Genomic DNA, 15,459 nt, shown 5'->3' on the forward strand with positions numbered 1-15,459 from the left:
CTTCTTGCCATTTGACTCATTACTCTGCTGTATCGGTTGACTGTACAAAAGACGGAATTTTTTTTTAATGATGTAAAAACACTGTTACGCAATATTTTAAAGTTGTTTCCTTGTATCTTTGTTTTCAGCTCTTAAACCAGGTGTTAAACAGAGTGACGGCAGAGAAGAACTTGTTTGATCGTGTTGTTAATTTGCGACTACCAGGTACACACACACACACACTTTGACCACTACTAAAAATGCCATCCACTTTGAACACTTTGATTTATCAGTCCTTGTGAAACTGTCACAGAACATTAAAATTGTTCTACTACTGTAGTGTGTTGCATTCATATCGCAACACAGGGTCAGGTAGAGCACATTTTAAAATTAAACATCATACATAGGACTTACTTCCACCACTTTTGTAATTTCTAACATTTTATTGATCAGAAGCCAGACAGGATTTAACCCCTAGAGTGCCCCAAAATGCACCCCAGAGCATGTAGAATTTGAAAATTTCCTTGGAGTAATCACCCAGACCCTATTTGGTTCTTCTGGGCTCACAATCTTTGCAGTTGGATTTGCTTCTGTCCAGCCTGTCTTGCCTGCTCACCACAAAAAAGTTGTTTTTCTTCACTTCCATTACTAAACAAAATATACTTTTATATCAGGAATGATGAATACGGTTGGTACAGTTTTACTGAGACTTAAAGCAACACATTACCTGACCAAAGGGGCTTTGAAGGCTTTCCTGGTTTATCTGCTTCTGTTGAAGGTCATTTGAACAGTTGGTTTCTCAGAGGAAATTGAGTTGGATTGTAACCCCGAAAGGATTTATTATAACTCAGTCTGTGTAAAGCCACATATTGGTCACGATGACTGGTGGCCAGAATGATTCAGTAGAAGACTAAAAGTGGACAAATTCTGAAGTCTGAAGTAATTTGTTTGCCACTGAGAGAGGGAGAACAGTGTGATGCATTTTCTTTGCTGAGTTTACTGGATGACTGCATTTCTTGAATCGATATGTAAGATGATAAAGCAGCTGCTGACAAACCCATATGTTTGCTTGTATGCGGGTGTGTTTAGTTGTTGCATAGTGTGTGATGTCCAGCAGTATGTAAAGCAGGTACTTCTGAGGCACGCAATGTTCAGCAATTCAGCTTCGGGGAGCAGTGAGAAGGAAAAGCAAACTAAAAATTGTGATTATATTGTACTGAACTGGAAAAAAGTGATTATATTGCACTGTGAGGATTTGACAGTAATTATAGACCTTGTGGAATTAGAATTTCGAGCGCAAGATAAATACTCTCACAGAGATTACATATAATCTGGCAAAAGAGCGTTTTGGTACAGTAGAAAGGAAAGGGGGCACCAAGTCACCTAAGCATACAAACAGACGAGAGAAGGACATCCACAGTTTAAGAAAGGAAATGGAAAATCTGAGAATGCAATACAAAGTGAGCAGTCCTGAGGAAAAAGAAGGGATTAAGGAAATCACAAGCAGTCTCAGAGAACGCCTCAAAAGATTCAGGAGGATTGAAAGAACAAGTAAACTGAGAAAGGAGAAAGAGAAGAGGAGGGGTCAGTTTACCAAAGACCCCTATAACTTCACCAGAACTTTACTTGGTGATGGAAGATCTGGGAGCCTGGTTAGTCCCAAAGAGGAGGTGGAGGCATTCCTCAAAGAGATGCATAGTAATCCGTACAGTGGCCTACAACTAAATGATAATCCAGAAGTTGGAGTGGCTGACCCTCCTACCATCACGTTCAGTATCATTGAACCAACCTGGAAGGAAGTCCAGGAGGTGGTTAGAAAAGCAAGATCTGCCTCGGCCCCTGGCCCCAGCAGAATATCTTATGGGGTGTACAAGAGGTGCCAAAGCTTCTTTGGCGCCTCTGGAAACTGCTCAAGAGGGTCTGGAAGAAAAGCTCCTTTCCATCGAGCTGGCAGAAGGCAGAAGGTTGCTTTGTTACTAAAGAGGAAGATTCAGCAAGTATAGGCCAGTTCAGAACCATCTTTTTACTCAGCACTGAATGTGAAATCTTGTTCTCTGTGGTGGCAAAGAGATTGTCCTCATATTTGATCGATAATGGATATGTTGACACCTGTATCCAAAAGGGAGGAATCCCAGGCTTTGCAGGGTGCCTGGAACACACTGGAGTTCTCAGCCAGTTGATACATGAGGCCAGGACAAAGAAAAGAGATCTAACAGTGGTCTGGCTGGACCTGATTAATGCCTTTGGGACTATCCCCCATGATCTAATCCGGACCGCTCTCAAACATTACCGTATCCCAGAGCATATTAGTGTAATGGTTAACACCTACCTGGGGGGAATCAAACTTCGCTTTAAGACAAAGGACTACATCACTCAGTGGCAGCACCTTGGACGAGGGATTGTCACAGAGTGCACAGTCTCTCCAATCCTGTTTGTCATGGGCATGAACCTCATCATCAAGGCAGGGGAAAATGAAACCAGAGGCCCAATAATGGATTCTGGGATTCGCCAACCAGCTATCAGAGGTTACATGGATGACCTTACAATCACTACATCCTCTCATGTCCAGGCTCGGTGGGTCTTAGTAAAGCTTGAAGATATGGCATCATGGGCCAAAATTAATCAATCAATCAATCAATCAATTTTTTTATATAGCGCCAAATCACAACAAACAGTTGCCCCAAGGCGCTTTATATTGTAAGGCAAGGCCATACAATAATTATGTAAAACCCCAACGGTCAAAACGACCCCCTGTGAGCAAGCACTTGGCTACAGTGGGAAGGAAAAACTCCCTTTTAACAGGAAGAAACCTCCAGCAGAACCAGGCTCAGGGAGGGGCAGTCTTCTGCTGGGACTGGTTGGGGCTGAGGGAGAGAACCAGGAAAAAGACATGCTGTGGAGGGGAGCAGAGATCGATCACTAATGATTAAATGCAGAGTGGTGCATACAGAGCAAAAAGAGAAAGAAACAGTGCATCATGGGAACCCCCCAGCAGTCTACGTCTATAGCAGCATAACTAAGGGATGGTTCAGGGTCACCTGATCCAGCCCTAACTATAAGCTTTAGCAAAAAGGAAAGTTTTAAGCCTAATCTTAAAAGTAGAGAGGGTGTCTGTCTCCCTGATCTGAATTGGGAGCTGGTTCCACAGGAGAGGAGCCTGAAAGCTGAAGGCTCTGCCTCCCATTCTACTCTTACAAACCCTAGGAACTACAAGTAAGCCTGCAGTCTGAGAGCGAAGCGCTCTATTGGGGTGATATGGTACTACGAGGTCCCTAAGATAAGATGGGACCTGATTATTCAAAACCTTATAAGTAAGAAGAAGAATTTTAAATTCTATTCTAGAATTAACAGGAAGCCAATGAAGAGAGGCCAATATGGGTGAGATATGCTCTCTCCTTCTAGTCCCCGTCAGTACTCTAGCTGCAGCATTTTGAATTAACTGAAGGCTTTTTAGGGAACTTTTAGGACAACCTGATAATAATGAATTACAATAGTCCAGCCTAGAGGAAATAAATGCATGAATTAGTTTTTCAGCATCACTCTGAGACAAGACCTTTCTGATTTTAGAGATATTGCGTAAATGCAAAAAAGCAGTCCTACATATTTGTTTAATATGCGCTTTGAATGACATATCCTGATCAAAAATGACTCCAAGATTTCTCACAGTATTACTAGAGGTCACGGTAATGCCATCAATCAATCAATCAATCAACTTTTTTCTTGTATAGCGCCAAATCACAACAAACAGTTGCCCCAAGGCGCTCCACATTGCAAGGCAAGGCCATACAATAATTATGAAACACAGTCTACGTCTAAAGCAACATAACCAAGGGATGGTCCAGGGTCACCCGATCCAGCCCTAACTATAAGCCTTAGCGAAAAGGAAAGTTTAAGCCTAATCTTAAAAGTAGAGAGGGTATCTGTCTCCCTGATCTGAATTGGGAGCTGGTTCCACAGGAGAGGAGCCTGAAAGCTGAAGGCTCTGCCTCCCATTCTACTCTTACAAACCCTAGGAACTACAAGTAAGCCCGCAGTCTGAGAGCGAAGCGCTCTAATGGGGTAATATGGTACTATGAGGTCCCTAAGATAAGATGGGACCTGATTATTCAAAACCTTATAAGTAAGAAGAAGAATTTTAAATTCTATTCTAGCATTAACAGGAAGCCAATGAAGGGAGGCCAACACGGGTGAGATATGCTCTCTCCTGCTAGTCCCCGTCAGTACTCTAGCTGCAGCATTCTGAACCAACTGAAGGCTTTTTAGGGAACTTTTAGGACAACCTGATAATAATGAATTACAATAGTCCAGCCTAGAGGAAACAAATGCATGAATTAGTTTTTCAGCATCACTCTGAGACAAGACCTTTCTGATTTTAGAGATATTGCGTAAATGCAAAAAGGCAGTCCTACATATTTGTTTAATATGCGCTTTGAATGACATATCCTGATCAAAAATGACTCCAAGATTTCTCACAGTATTACTAGAGATCAGGGAAATGCCATCCAGAGTAACGATCTGGTTAGACACCATGCTTCTAAGATTTGTGGGGCCAAGTACAATAACTTCAGTTTTATCTGAGTTTAAAAGCAGGAAATTAGAGGTCATCCATGTCTTTATGTCTGTAAGACAATCCTGCAGTTTAGCTAATTGGTGCGTATCCTCTGGCTTCATGGATAGATAAAGCTGGGTATCATCTGCGTAACAATGAAAATTTAAACAATACCGTCTAATAATACTGCCCAAGGGAAGCATGTATAAAGTGAATAAAATTGGTCCTAGCACAGAACCTTGTGGAACTCCATAATTAACTTTAGTCTGTGAAGAAGATTCCCCATTTACATGAACAAACTGTAATCTATTGGACAAATATGATTCAAACCACCGCAGCGCAATGCCTTTAATACCTATGACATGCTCTAATCTCTGTAATAAAATTTTATGGTCAACAGTATCAAAAGCAGCACTGAGGTCCAACAGAACAAGCACAGAGATAAGTCCACTGTCCGAAGCCATAAGAAGATCATTTGTAACCTTCACTAATGCTGTTTCTGTACTATGATGAATTCTAAAACCTGACTGAAACTCTTCAAATAGACCATTCCTCTGCAGGTGATCAGTTAGCTGTTTTACAACTACCCTCTCAAGAATCTTTGAGAGAAAAGGAAGGTTGGAGATTGGCCTATAATTAGCTAAGATAGCTGGGTCAAGTGATGGCTTTTTAAGTAATGGTTTAATTACTGCCACCTTAAAGGCCTGTGGTACATAACCAACTAACAAAGATAGATTGATCATATTTAAGATTGAAGCATTAAATAATGGTAGGACTTCCTTGAGCAGCCTGGCAGGAATGGGGTCTAATAAGCATGTTGATGGTTTGGATGAAGTAACTAATGAAAATAACTCAGACAGAACAATCGGAGAGAAAGAGTCTAACCAAATACCGGCATCACTGAAAGCAGCCAAAGATAACGATACATCTTTGGGATGGTTATGAGTAATTTTTTCTCTAATAGTCAAAATTTTGTTAGCAAAGAAAGTCATGAAGTCATTACTAGTTAAAGTTAATGGAATACTCAGCTCAATAGAGCTCTGACTCTTTGTCAGCCTGGCTACAGTGCTGAAAAGAAACCTGGGGTTGTTCTTATTTTCTTCAATTAGTGATGAGTAGAAAGATGTCCTAGCTTCACGAAGGGCTTTCTTATAGAGCAACAAACTCTTTTTCCAGGCTAAGTGAAGATCTTCTAAATTAGTGAGACGCCATTTCCTCTCCAACTTACGGGTTATCTGCTTTAAGCTACGAGTTTGTGAGTTATACCACGGAGTCAGACACTTCTGATTTAAAGCTCTCTTTTTCAGAGGAGCTACAGCATCCAAAGTTGTCTTCAATGAGGATGTAAACTATTGACAAGATACTCTAACTCCCTTACAGAGTTTAGGTAGCTACTCTGCTCTGTGTTGGTATATGACATTAGAGAACATAAAGAAGGAATCATATCCTTAAACCTAGTTACAGCGCTTTCTGAAAGACTTCTAGTGTAATGAAACTTATTCCCCACTGCAGGGTAGTCCATCAGGGTAAATGTAAATGTTATTAAAAATGATCAGACAAAAGGGAGTTTTCAGGGAATACTGTTAAGTCTTCTATTTCCATACCATAAGTCAGAACAAGATCTAAAATATGATTAAAGTGGTGGGTGGACTCATTTACTTTTTGAGCAAAGCCGATAGAGTCTAATAATAGATTAAATGCAGTGTTGAGGCTGTCATTCTCAGCATCTGTGTGGATGTTAAAATCGCCCACTATAATTATCTTATCTGAGCTAAGCACTAAGTCAGACAAAAGGTCTGAAAATTCACAGAGAAACTCACAGTAACGACCAGGTGGACGATAGATAATAACAAATAAAACTGGTTTTTGGGACTTCCAATTTGGATGGACAAGACTAAGATACAAGCTTTCAAATGAATTAAAGCTCTGTCTAGGTTTTTGATTAATTAATAAGCTGGAATGGAAGATTGCTGCTAATCCTCCGCCCCGGCCCGTGCTACGAGCATTCTGACAGTTAGTGTGACTCGGGGGTGTTGACTCATTTAAACTAACATATTCATCCTGCTGTAACCAAGTTTCTGTTAGGCAGAATAAATCAATACGTTGATCAATTATTATATCATTTACCAACAGGGACTTAGAAGAAAGAGACCTAATGTTTAATAGACCACATTTAACTGTTTTAGTCTGTGGTGCAATTGAAGGTGCTATATTATTTTTCTTTTTTAATTTTTATGCTTAAATAGATTTTTGCTAGTTATTGGTGGTCTGGGAGCAGGCACCGTCTCTACGGGGATGGGGTAATAGGGGGATGGCAGGGGGAGAGAAGCTGCAGAGAGGTGTATAAGACCACAGCTCTGCCTCCTGGTCCCAACGCTAGACAGTCACAGTTTGGAGGATCCCAAAAAATTGGCCAGATTTCTAGAAATGAGAGCTGCTCCCTCTAAAGTGGGATGGATGCCGTCTCTCCTAACAAGACCAGGTTTTCCCCAGAAGCTTTGCCAATTATCAATGAAGCCCACCTCATTTTTTTGGACACCACTCAGACAGCCAGCAATTCAAGGAGAACATGCGGCTAAACATGTCACTCCTGGTCTGATTGGGGAGGGGCCCAGAGAAAACAACAGAGTCCGACATTGTTTTTGCAAAGTTACACACCGATTCAATGTTAATTTTAGTGACCTCCGATTGGCGTAACCGAGTGTCATTACTGCCGACGTGAATTACAATCTTACCAAATTTACGCTTAGCCTTAGCCAGCAATTTCAAATGTCCTTCGATGTCGCCTGCTCTGGCCCCCGGAAGACAATTGACAATGGTTGCTGGTGTCGCTAACTTCACATTTCTCAAACAGAGTCGCCAATAACCAGAGTTTGATCCTCGGCGAGTGTATCGTCGAGTGGGGAAAAACGGTTAGAGATGTGAACGGGTTGACGGTGTACACGGGGCTTCTGTTTAGGGCTACGCTTCCTCCTCACAGTCACCCAGTCAGCCTGCCTTCCCGACTGCACGTGGTCTGCCAGGGGGGAACTAACGGCGGCTAAGCTACCTTGGTCCGCACCGACTACAGGGGCCTGGCTAGCTGTAGAATTTTCCACGGTGCGGAGCCGAGCCTCCAATTCGCCCAGCCTGGCCTCCAAAGCTACGAATAAGCTACACTTATTACATGTACCGTTACTGCTAAAAGAGGCCGAGGAATAACTAAACATTTCACAGCCAGAGCAGAAAAGTACGGGAGAGACAGGAGAAGCCGCCATGCTAAAACGGCTAAGAGCTAGTAGCTATGCTAAGCTAGCGGATTCCCAAACAGGGAATCCGACACTAGACAGGCTGTGGAGCAGCACAGGTAACGCACGACAACAGTGCTAAAATAAAATAAAAATCCACTAGACAGGCTGTGGAGCAGCACAGGTAACGCACAACAACAGTGCTAAAAAATAAAATAAAATAAAAATAAAAATCCACTGGACAGGCTGTGGAGCAGCACAGGTAACGCACAACAACAGTGCTAAAAAATAAAATAAAATAAAAATAAAAATCCACTGGACAGGCTGTGGAGCAGCACAGGCAACGCACGACAACAGTGCTAAAACAAAATAAAAATCCACTAGACAGGCTGTGGAGCAGCACAGGTAACGCACGACAACAGTGCTAAAATAAAATAAAAATCCACTAGACAGGCTGTGGAGCAGCACAGGTAACGCACAACAACAGTGCTAAAAAATAAATAAAATAAAATAAAAATCCACTGGACAGGCTGTGGAGCAGCACAGGTAACGCACAACAACAGTGCTAAAAAATAAAATAAATAAAAATAAAAATCCACTGGACAGGCTGTGGAGCAGCACAGGCAACGCACGACAACAGTGCTAAAACAAATAAAAATCCACTAGACAGGCTGTGGAGCAGCACAGGTAACGCACGACAACAGTGCTAAAACAAAATAGAAATCACTAGACAGGCTGTGGAGCAGCACAGGTAACGCACAACAACCAGTGCTAAAACAAAATAAAAATCCACTAGACAGGCTGTGGAGCAGCACAGGTAACGCACAACAACAGTGCTAAAAACAAAATAAAAATCCACTAGACAGGCTGTGGAGCAGCACAGGTAACCGCACGACAACAGTGCTAAAACAAAATAAAAATCCACTAGACAGGCTGTGGAGCAGCACAGGTAACGCACAACAACAGTGCTAAAACAAAATAAAAATCCACTGGACAGGCTGTGGAGCAGCACAGGTAACGCACAACAACAGTGCTAAAAACAAAATAAAAATCCACTGGACAGGCTGTGGAGCAGCACAGGTAACGCACAACAACAGTGCTAAAAAATAAAATAAAATAAAAATAAAAATCCACTGGACAGGCTGTGGAGCAGCACAGGCAACGCACAACAGTGCTAAAAAATAAAATAAAATAAAAATAAAAATCCACTGGACAGGCTGTGGAGCAGCACAGGCAACGCACGACAACAGTGCTAAAACAAAATAAAAATCCACTAGACAGGCTGTGGAGCAGCACAGGTAACGCACGACAAACAGCGCTAAATAAAAATCCACTGGACAGGCTGTGGAGCAGCACAGGTAACGCACGACAACAGCGCCCAAAAAAATAAAATAAAAATCAAAATCCACTGGACAGGCTGTGGAGCAGCACAGGTAACGCACGACAACAGTGGCTAAAAAATAAAATAAAAATCCACTGGAACAGGCTGTGGAGCCAGCACAGGTAACGCACGACAACAGTGCTAAAAAAATAAAATAAAAATCCACTGGACAGGCTGTGGAGCAGCACAGGTAACGCACGACAACAGTGCTAAAAAAAAATAAAAAATAAATAAATAAAATAAAATAATAAAATAAAAATCCACTGGACAGGCTGCGGAGCAGCAAGGTAACACACGACAACAGTGGTAAAAATAAAATAAAATCCACTAGACAGGCTGTGGAGCAGCACAGGTAACACACGACAACAGTGCCAAAAAAAATAAAATCAAAATCCACTGGACAGGCTGTGGAGCAGCACAGGCAACGCACGACAACAGTGCTAAAACAAAATAAAATCCACTAGACAGGCTGTGGAGCAGCACAGGTAACGCACGACAACAGTGCTAAAATAAAATAAAAATCCACTAGACAGGCTGTGGAGCAGCACAGGTAACGCACAACAACAGTGCTAAAAAATAAAATAAAATAAAAATAAAAATCCACTGGACAGGCTGTGGAGCAGCACAGGTAATGCACCAGAGTAGGGATCTGGTTAGACACCATGTTTCTAAGATTTGTGGGGCCAAGTACAATAACTTCAGTTTTATCTGAGTTTAAAAGCAGGAAATTAGAGGTCATCCATGTCTTTATGTCTGTAAGACAATCCTGCAGTTTAGCTAATTGGTGTGTGTCCTCTGGCTTCATGGATAGATAAAGCTGGGTATCATCTGCGTAACAATGGAAATTTAAGCAATACCGTCTAATAATACTGCCTAAGGGAAGCATGTATAAAGTGAATAAAATTGGTCCTAGCACAGAACCTTGTGGAACTCCATAATTAACTTTAGTCTGTGAAGAAGATTCCCCATTTACATGAACAAATTGTAATCTATTAGACAAATATGATTCAAACCACCGCAGCGCAGTGCCTTTAATACCTATGGCATGCTCTAATCTCTGTAATAAAATTTTATGGTCAACAGTATCAAAAGCAGCACTGAGGTCTAACAGAACAAGCACAGAGATGAGTCCACTGTCCGAGGCCATAAGAAGATCATTTGTAACCTTCACTAATGCTGTTTCTGTACTATGATGAATTCTAAAACCTGACTGAAACTCTTCAAATAGACCATTCCTCTGCAGATGATCAGTTAGCTGTTTTACAACTACCCTTTCAAGAATTTATGAGAGAAAAGGAAGGAATTCAAGCCAAAGAAATCCAGGAGCTTGATTATCAGAAAGGGGAATATCACCTTCAAATACAATCTGGCCATTCAAGGTGAGACCATTCCTACCATCAAAGATAACCCTATCAAGTATCTTGTGAAATGGTATGATGAGTCATTAAAGGACCATAATAATGTCCATACCACTGAGAAGCAAGCACAGTTGTGGCTGGAGAAAATAGATGCATGTGGACTACCAGGGAAATTTCAAGCATGGCTATATCAACATGGCCTGCTCCCCAGACTGATGTGGTATCTGACGGTGTATGACACCCCACTAACTGCTGTAGAGGGGATTGAGCGGAAGATCAATTCTCATCTGAGAAAATGGTTAGGTATTCCACCAAGCTTTACATCAGTTGGGCTGTACATCAGTTCAGGGCAGTTGCAGTTACCCCTTTCTTCCCTGGTAGAGGAGTTTCAAGTAGCCAATTGTAGAGTGGCCATGATTTACAAAGAATCCAGAGACAGCAAGGTCAGAGAAGCAGGAATAAAAACAAGGTCAGGACGTAAGTGGGAGGCCTCTGCCTCTCTGGCCTTAGCGGAAGGGAATCTGATGCTCAAAGATATCATTGGAGCACCTTGCATTGGACGACAGGGTTTGGGAATGTCCCACTTTCAAACTTGTGGGAAAGCCAATCCAGGGGAAAAAAGAGCCATGATCCAGGCGGAAGTAAGTGACCTGGAAGAGGAGCGAAGGAAAGCAAAAGCAGTTGAGCTTTGTTCCCAAGGCGCTTGGACGCGGTGGGATCTCCCTAAGTGGAAAGTGTCATGGAAGGAGCTCTGGAGGCTGGAGCCATAGCGAATCTCCTTCATGCTGAGGTCCGTTTACGACACTCTTCCTTCCCCTGTCAACCTCTATAGGTGGGGGTTGGGAGATGACCCACTATGTAAGGTTTGTGGGCAGAAAGGAATAATGGCTCACATTTTGTCAGGGTGTCATACAGCTCTCACCCAGGGCAGGTATAGATGGCGCCACGACAAAGTGTTGACAGTCCTTGCTAACATTTTGGAGCAGGAGAGAACAAGGAAACATCAATACAAGGGGAAGGCGGCCCCGGCTATAGCCTTTGTTAAGGAGGGGTCAAAGCTATCATGGCCTAGTATGTCCAGCTCCAGCTTATTGCAGTCTGCCCAGGCATGGGAGCTTAGGGTAGACATAAAGAAAAGACTTCAATTTCTGGATTTTGTCCACACCAGCTTGAGACCAGATGCAGTCCTTTACTCTGTTACAGGAAAGAAAATCATCCTGGTGGAGCTTACTGTGCCATGGGAGGAGGGGTGTGAAGAGGCATATGAAAGGAAATCTGAACATTATAGAGAGCTGGTGCAGGATTGCAGGGACAACGGCTGGCAGACGTGGTTGTACCCTGTTGAGGTGGGATGCAGGGGATTCCCAGCCCAGTCAGTTTGGAAACTGTTGACAGCCGTTGGACTAAGACAGGGATGCTCACACTTTTTCAGCATGCGAGCTACTTATAAAACGACCAAGTCAAAATGATCTACCCACTACAAAAATGCAAAACATATTATTTTCAAATGTATTGAGGATTCTTTGTATGTACAATGTATGTTGATGTACCTTGCATAACTGAATGAGCCAGTATTGCACAACGCACATAATAATTAACTATTAACATTTTTTTGTAATTACCTGAGTTTACTTTGATGACTTGCACTGAATTAAATCAGCCAGGGATGCATAGTCCGGACAGTAGCTGCTGACAGCCAGCCTCAAGCACACTTCCAAATGTTCATCAGTCATTTTGGAACGGTATTTGGACTTAATGATCTTCATGTAGGAAAAGGCTGACTCACATAAATAAGTGGAGCCGAATAATGCAGTCAAGGAGGTAGCACATTTCCTCATGTTGGGGTACTTTACCTCTGTGATTAAGTTCCAGAACTGTCCATGAGCTCTCGACTTCAGCTCAATGTCGGTTTGTCGAGTCAAAATCTCATCTTCCACTCCAAAAGAGTTCACATGAAACAGTGCTGCAATGTTTGGTGCAAGTGAATCAACCTCAGCATCTTCCTGAAAAGGATAGCACATGAATGTAGCGACTGGCTCAAGCAAAGAAAAGTCTTGAAAGCATTTGTCAAACTCTGACAGACAGTTGTCGATCTGCTCCATGTAGCGTGCACTGTTAAGTTTGCTTCACGGGCCTTCCCTTGCGTCTTCAGCTCTGACGCCAGGTTTTGGAAATTTGCCAAATCATTGCGCTCTGGCTTTGAGGAGAAATGTTGCATCTTTCGTTTGAAAGCGTTAACTGAGCTGATCATATTGGTCACTGTTTTGTCTTTTCCTTGCAGCTCAAGATTAAGGTCATTCAACCAGTTTGTCAGATCGGTTAAAAATGGCAAGTCCAACAGCCACTGACCATCATTTAGTTGCTTGTATTGTGCATGCCTATCTTGGCTTTCAATGCTTACCAGTCGAGTGAGTTATAAGATAAATTGTGGAGAGCTGGGCATGTCCGAACTTGTCCTCTGGCACGCCGAAACGGAGGTGTTCCTTTGTCTCGCTTCCAAAGCGAATCGGTCGTGATGCACGAAGCCTCCGTGCGGCTTTCCATGACAAAATCTCTTGTTAAAAGTGAAATCTGCCGGAAAATGGCTGATGTCCAGCTCTTATGATAACCAGAGAAAGACCACACGACGGTCTCGTATCCACAGAGCCATCCGTTTAGAAATGGTCCGGTGGCTTGTGCCGCGTCGTCGCAGCTCGGAGCGCGGTGCGCCAAGCGTCCTTAAAGGGGTCCTTAAAGCTGTACTAACAGACTTTATTCTCTGTGAAGCCCGTAAAATTTTCACCGAAAGTCAGATAAATTTTTTGAATGGTTTCCAGGTGCCAGTCTCTAACAGCTTCTGAAAAAATTCTGATGGAAAAAAACCCCAAATCATTCCGCCATTTCCAGACAATGAAAATCTGACGACGGGGCGGGACCACTCCTTCCACAAGGCGTGCTCACAGGCGAATAACGTCACCGACAGGCGTGGAAAAACTCACGCATGCGCACGAGGGTTCAAGCTTGTCTGACGTGAAAACATATGAATCAAATCCATATAGTTTAAAAAAAAAAAAAAAAAAGGTACGATACTTTATGGACAGACCTCGTATGTCCTCTCCTCACGTCTGTTCTTTCATGGGAAGTACTGTTAATAGCTCCTCTCTTGCAGTGAGATCACTAAACACCATACGAAAGAAAATGCACATCTGGGCTGTGTCACTCACATCTGTAGATTCGTCCAACTGCAGTGAGTAACACTCACAATCTCTGATGTCCTTCCACATTTGCTGTCTTAAATCCTCAGCCATTGCTTCACAGCGCTGTGTAACTGTATGTCTTGACAGCTGCAGAGCTTTGATTGAAGATAATATCTCTGCCTTATTTTTAAAGTCTCGGAACGAGTCAGCTGCTTCAACGTATGCCTCTTTTACCAGCTCCGTCTTGGAAGGACTTATTGTTTTTAATGATGACGTGACTCACCCGGAACGATGCTTCGGTGGCAGCTTTTGCTTTTGAAGTTTGTCGAGTGAAAAATGACTGCTGTCCGGACAACTGGGATTTTAGTTCCTCCACCTTTCTCTTTCTCAGCTGGCTTTTCGGCAGGAAGTCGGTGTCGTATTTTCCATGAAACGTCCGAAAATGCCGCTCCACATTTCCCTTCTTTGGTACTGCGATGGTAGACTGGCAGATGAGGCAAACGCACTTCGAACATGACATTGTGGAAAAAAAAGTCCACCTCCCATTCCGTATGAAAGTGATATGTTTTTGCCTTCTTACTTGGTCCAGCTTTCTCACTCATTTTGATGACCATGAGCTTTAGCAAGGACTTAAAATCGGAGGTAATTCGCTGACTAGCTTGTAAGTTTTGCTGCGCTTAGTGCCATTGTTTGCGCATGAGCGGTGACCTAAAGGTCAAAATTGAGTGGTCATCTGACTGGTTGCCCTGTATGTCAATCAAGTGACGGAATAGATAATAAGCTGACATCTATTTTTTTTTTTTATGTCATGCCGCGATCGACCAGTACTACCTCCGCGATCGACCAGTAGATCGCGATCGCCGTAATGAGCACCCCTGGACTAAGAGGAGCAGAGAGGGGTAAGGCAGTGAGAAGACTTGGAGAGGCAGCAGAGAGAGCCTCCTGTTGGATTTGGAATAGGAGGGAGGAGTTGAGCTGGCAGCCAGGAGGGAGTGAGTAGTGGCTGGCCACCACTGCTGACCCGCCAACAGGACAGTGTTATGGTTAAGGGTCGAAACACTCAATGATTGTTGGTTACCATCTGATGACACAACCTCCTGGCTGAGAGCTCCGGTCATTGTAAGGTGACTTGAAGAGTTGCATCTTTCGATGTATGTTATCGCAGATATATGTTTTAGTTTTAAAGTAATGCGCTAATATTTAAGGTTTTAGTGTGGACATGCTGTGCCCAGTGCATTATGGGTAGGGTAGGGTAATCTCAGTACGTTCACGACAATAGTAGAGAAGCTTGAATCTTCGACTGGACTGGGTTGCTTGACGCGAGGAGGTTTCGCTTCAAATCGCAGAAGCTTCCTCAGCTAAAATTCTTGCTGTGGTAGTCTGACTTCTGTCTTGACTCTTGTAGAGAAGAATGACTTGTAGACAGAGAAATGCATTTGAGACGCTGTGATCATGCTCAATACGGACTACAGCATTAAACTCTAGTGCCTAAAACTCTCGTGAATATATTCTCTGGGTTTTTAGACGTTGTTATTGTGTTTGCGTTTATTAAATTCCACGCATCTTAAACATAGCAGACACGGGTTATCTGCAATTTTGTCTTGGCAAGTTTTCACGGTCTCTATTGCCATCTACTGGCCAGTAGTGTTCATGGCAGTATTCTCCCTGAAGCTGGGCAGACACTGTATGACATTTTCAATCACTGTACTCAGTTCCAGCTCAACTGTACAACAGAACCGCACGGTGTAAAAGTTCAGAGCGCCCGATTTATGTTCTCACACACATTGTA

At 42.8% G+C, this 15,459-nt stretch overlaps 1 protein-coding gene across 3 annotated transcripts in view; it reads left to right on the forward strand.

The window, feature by feature from the left end:
- The window catches only part of LOC117506386 (E3 ubiquitin-protein ligase RNF123), a 382,695-nt gene that overhangs the window by 141,655 nt on the left and 225,581 nt on the right, over positions 1–15,459 (forward strand). For all 3 annotated transcript variants that reach the window (XM_034165893.1, XM_034165894.1, XM_034165895.1), the window contains one exon: positions 129–204. In XM_034165893.1, coding sequence (XP_034021784.1) covers positions 129–204 — 76 coding nt within the window. The remainder of the gene's footprint in view (positions 1–128; positions 205–15,459) is intronic.

Source organism: Thalassophryne amazonica, chromosome 3 (assembly GCF_902500255.1).
Source record: "Thalassophryne amazonica chromosome 3, fThaAma1.1, whole genome shotgun sequence".
Classification (NCBI taxonomy): domain Eukaryota; kingdom Metazoa; phylum Chordata; class Actinopteri; order Batrachoidiformes; family Batrachoididae; genus Thalassophryne; species Thalassophryne amazonica.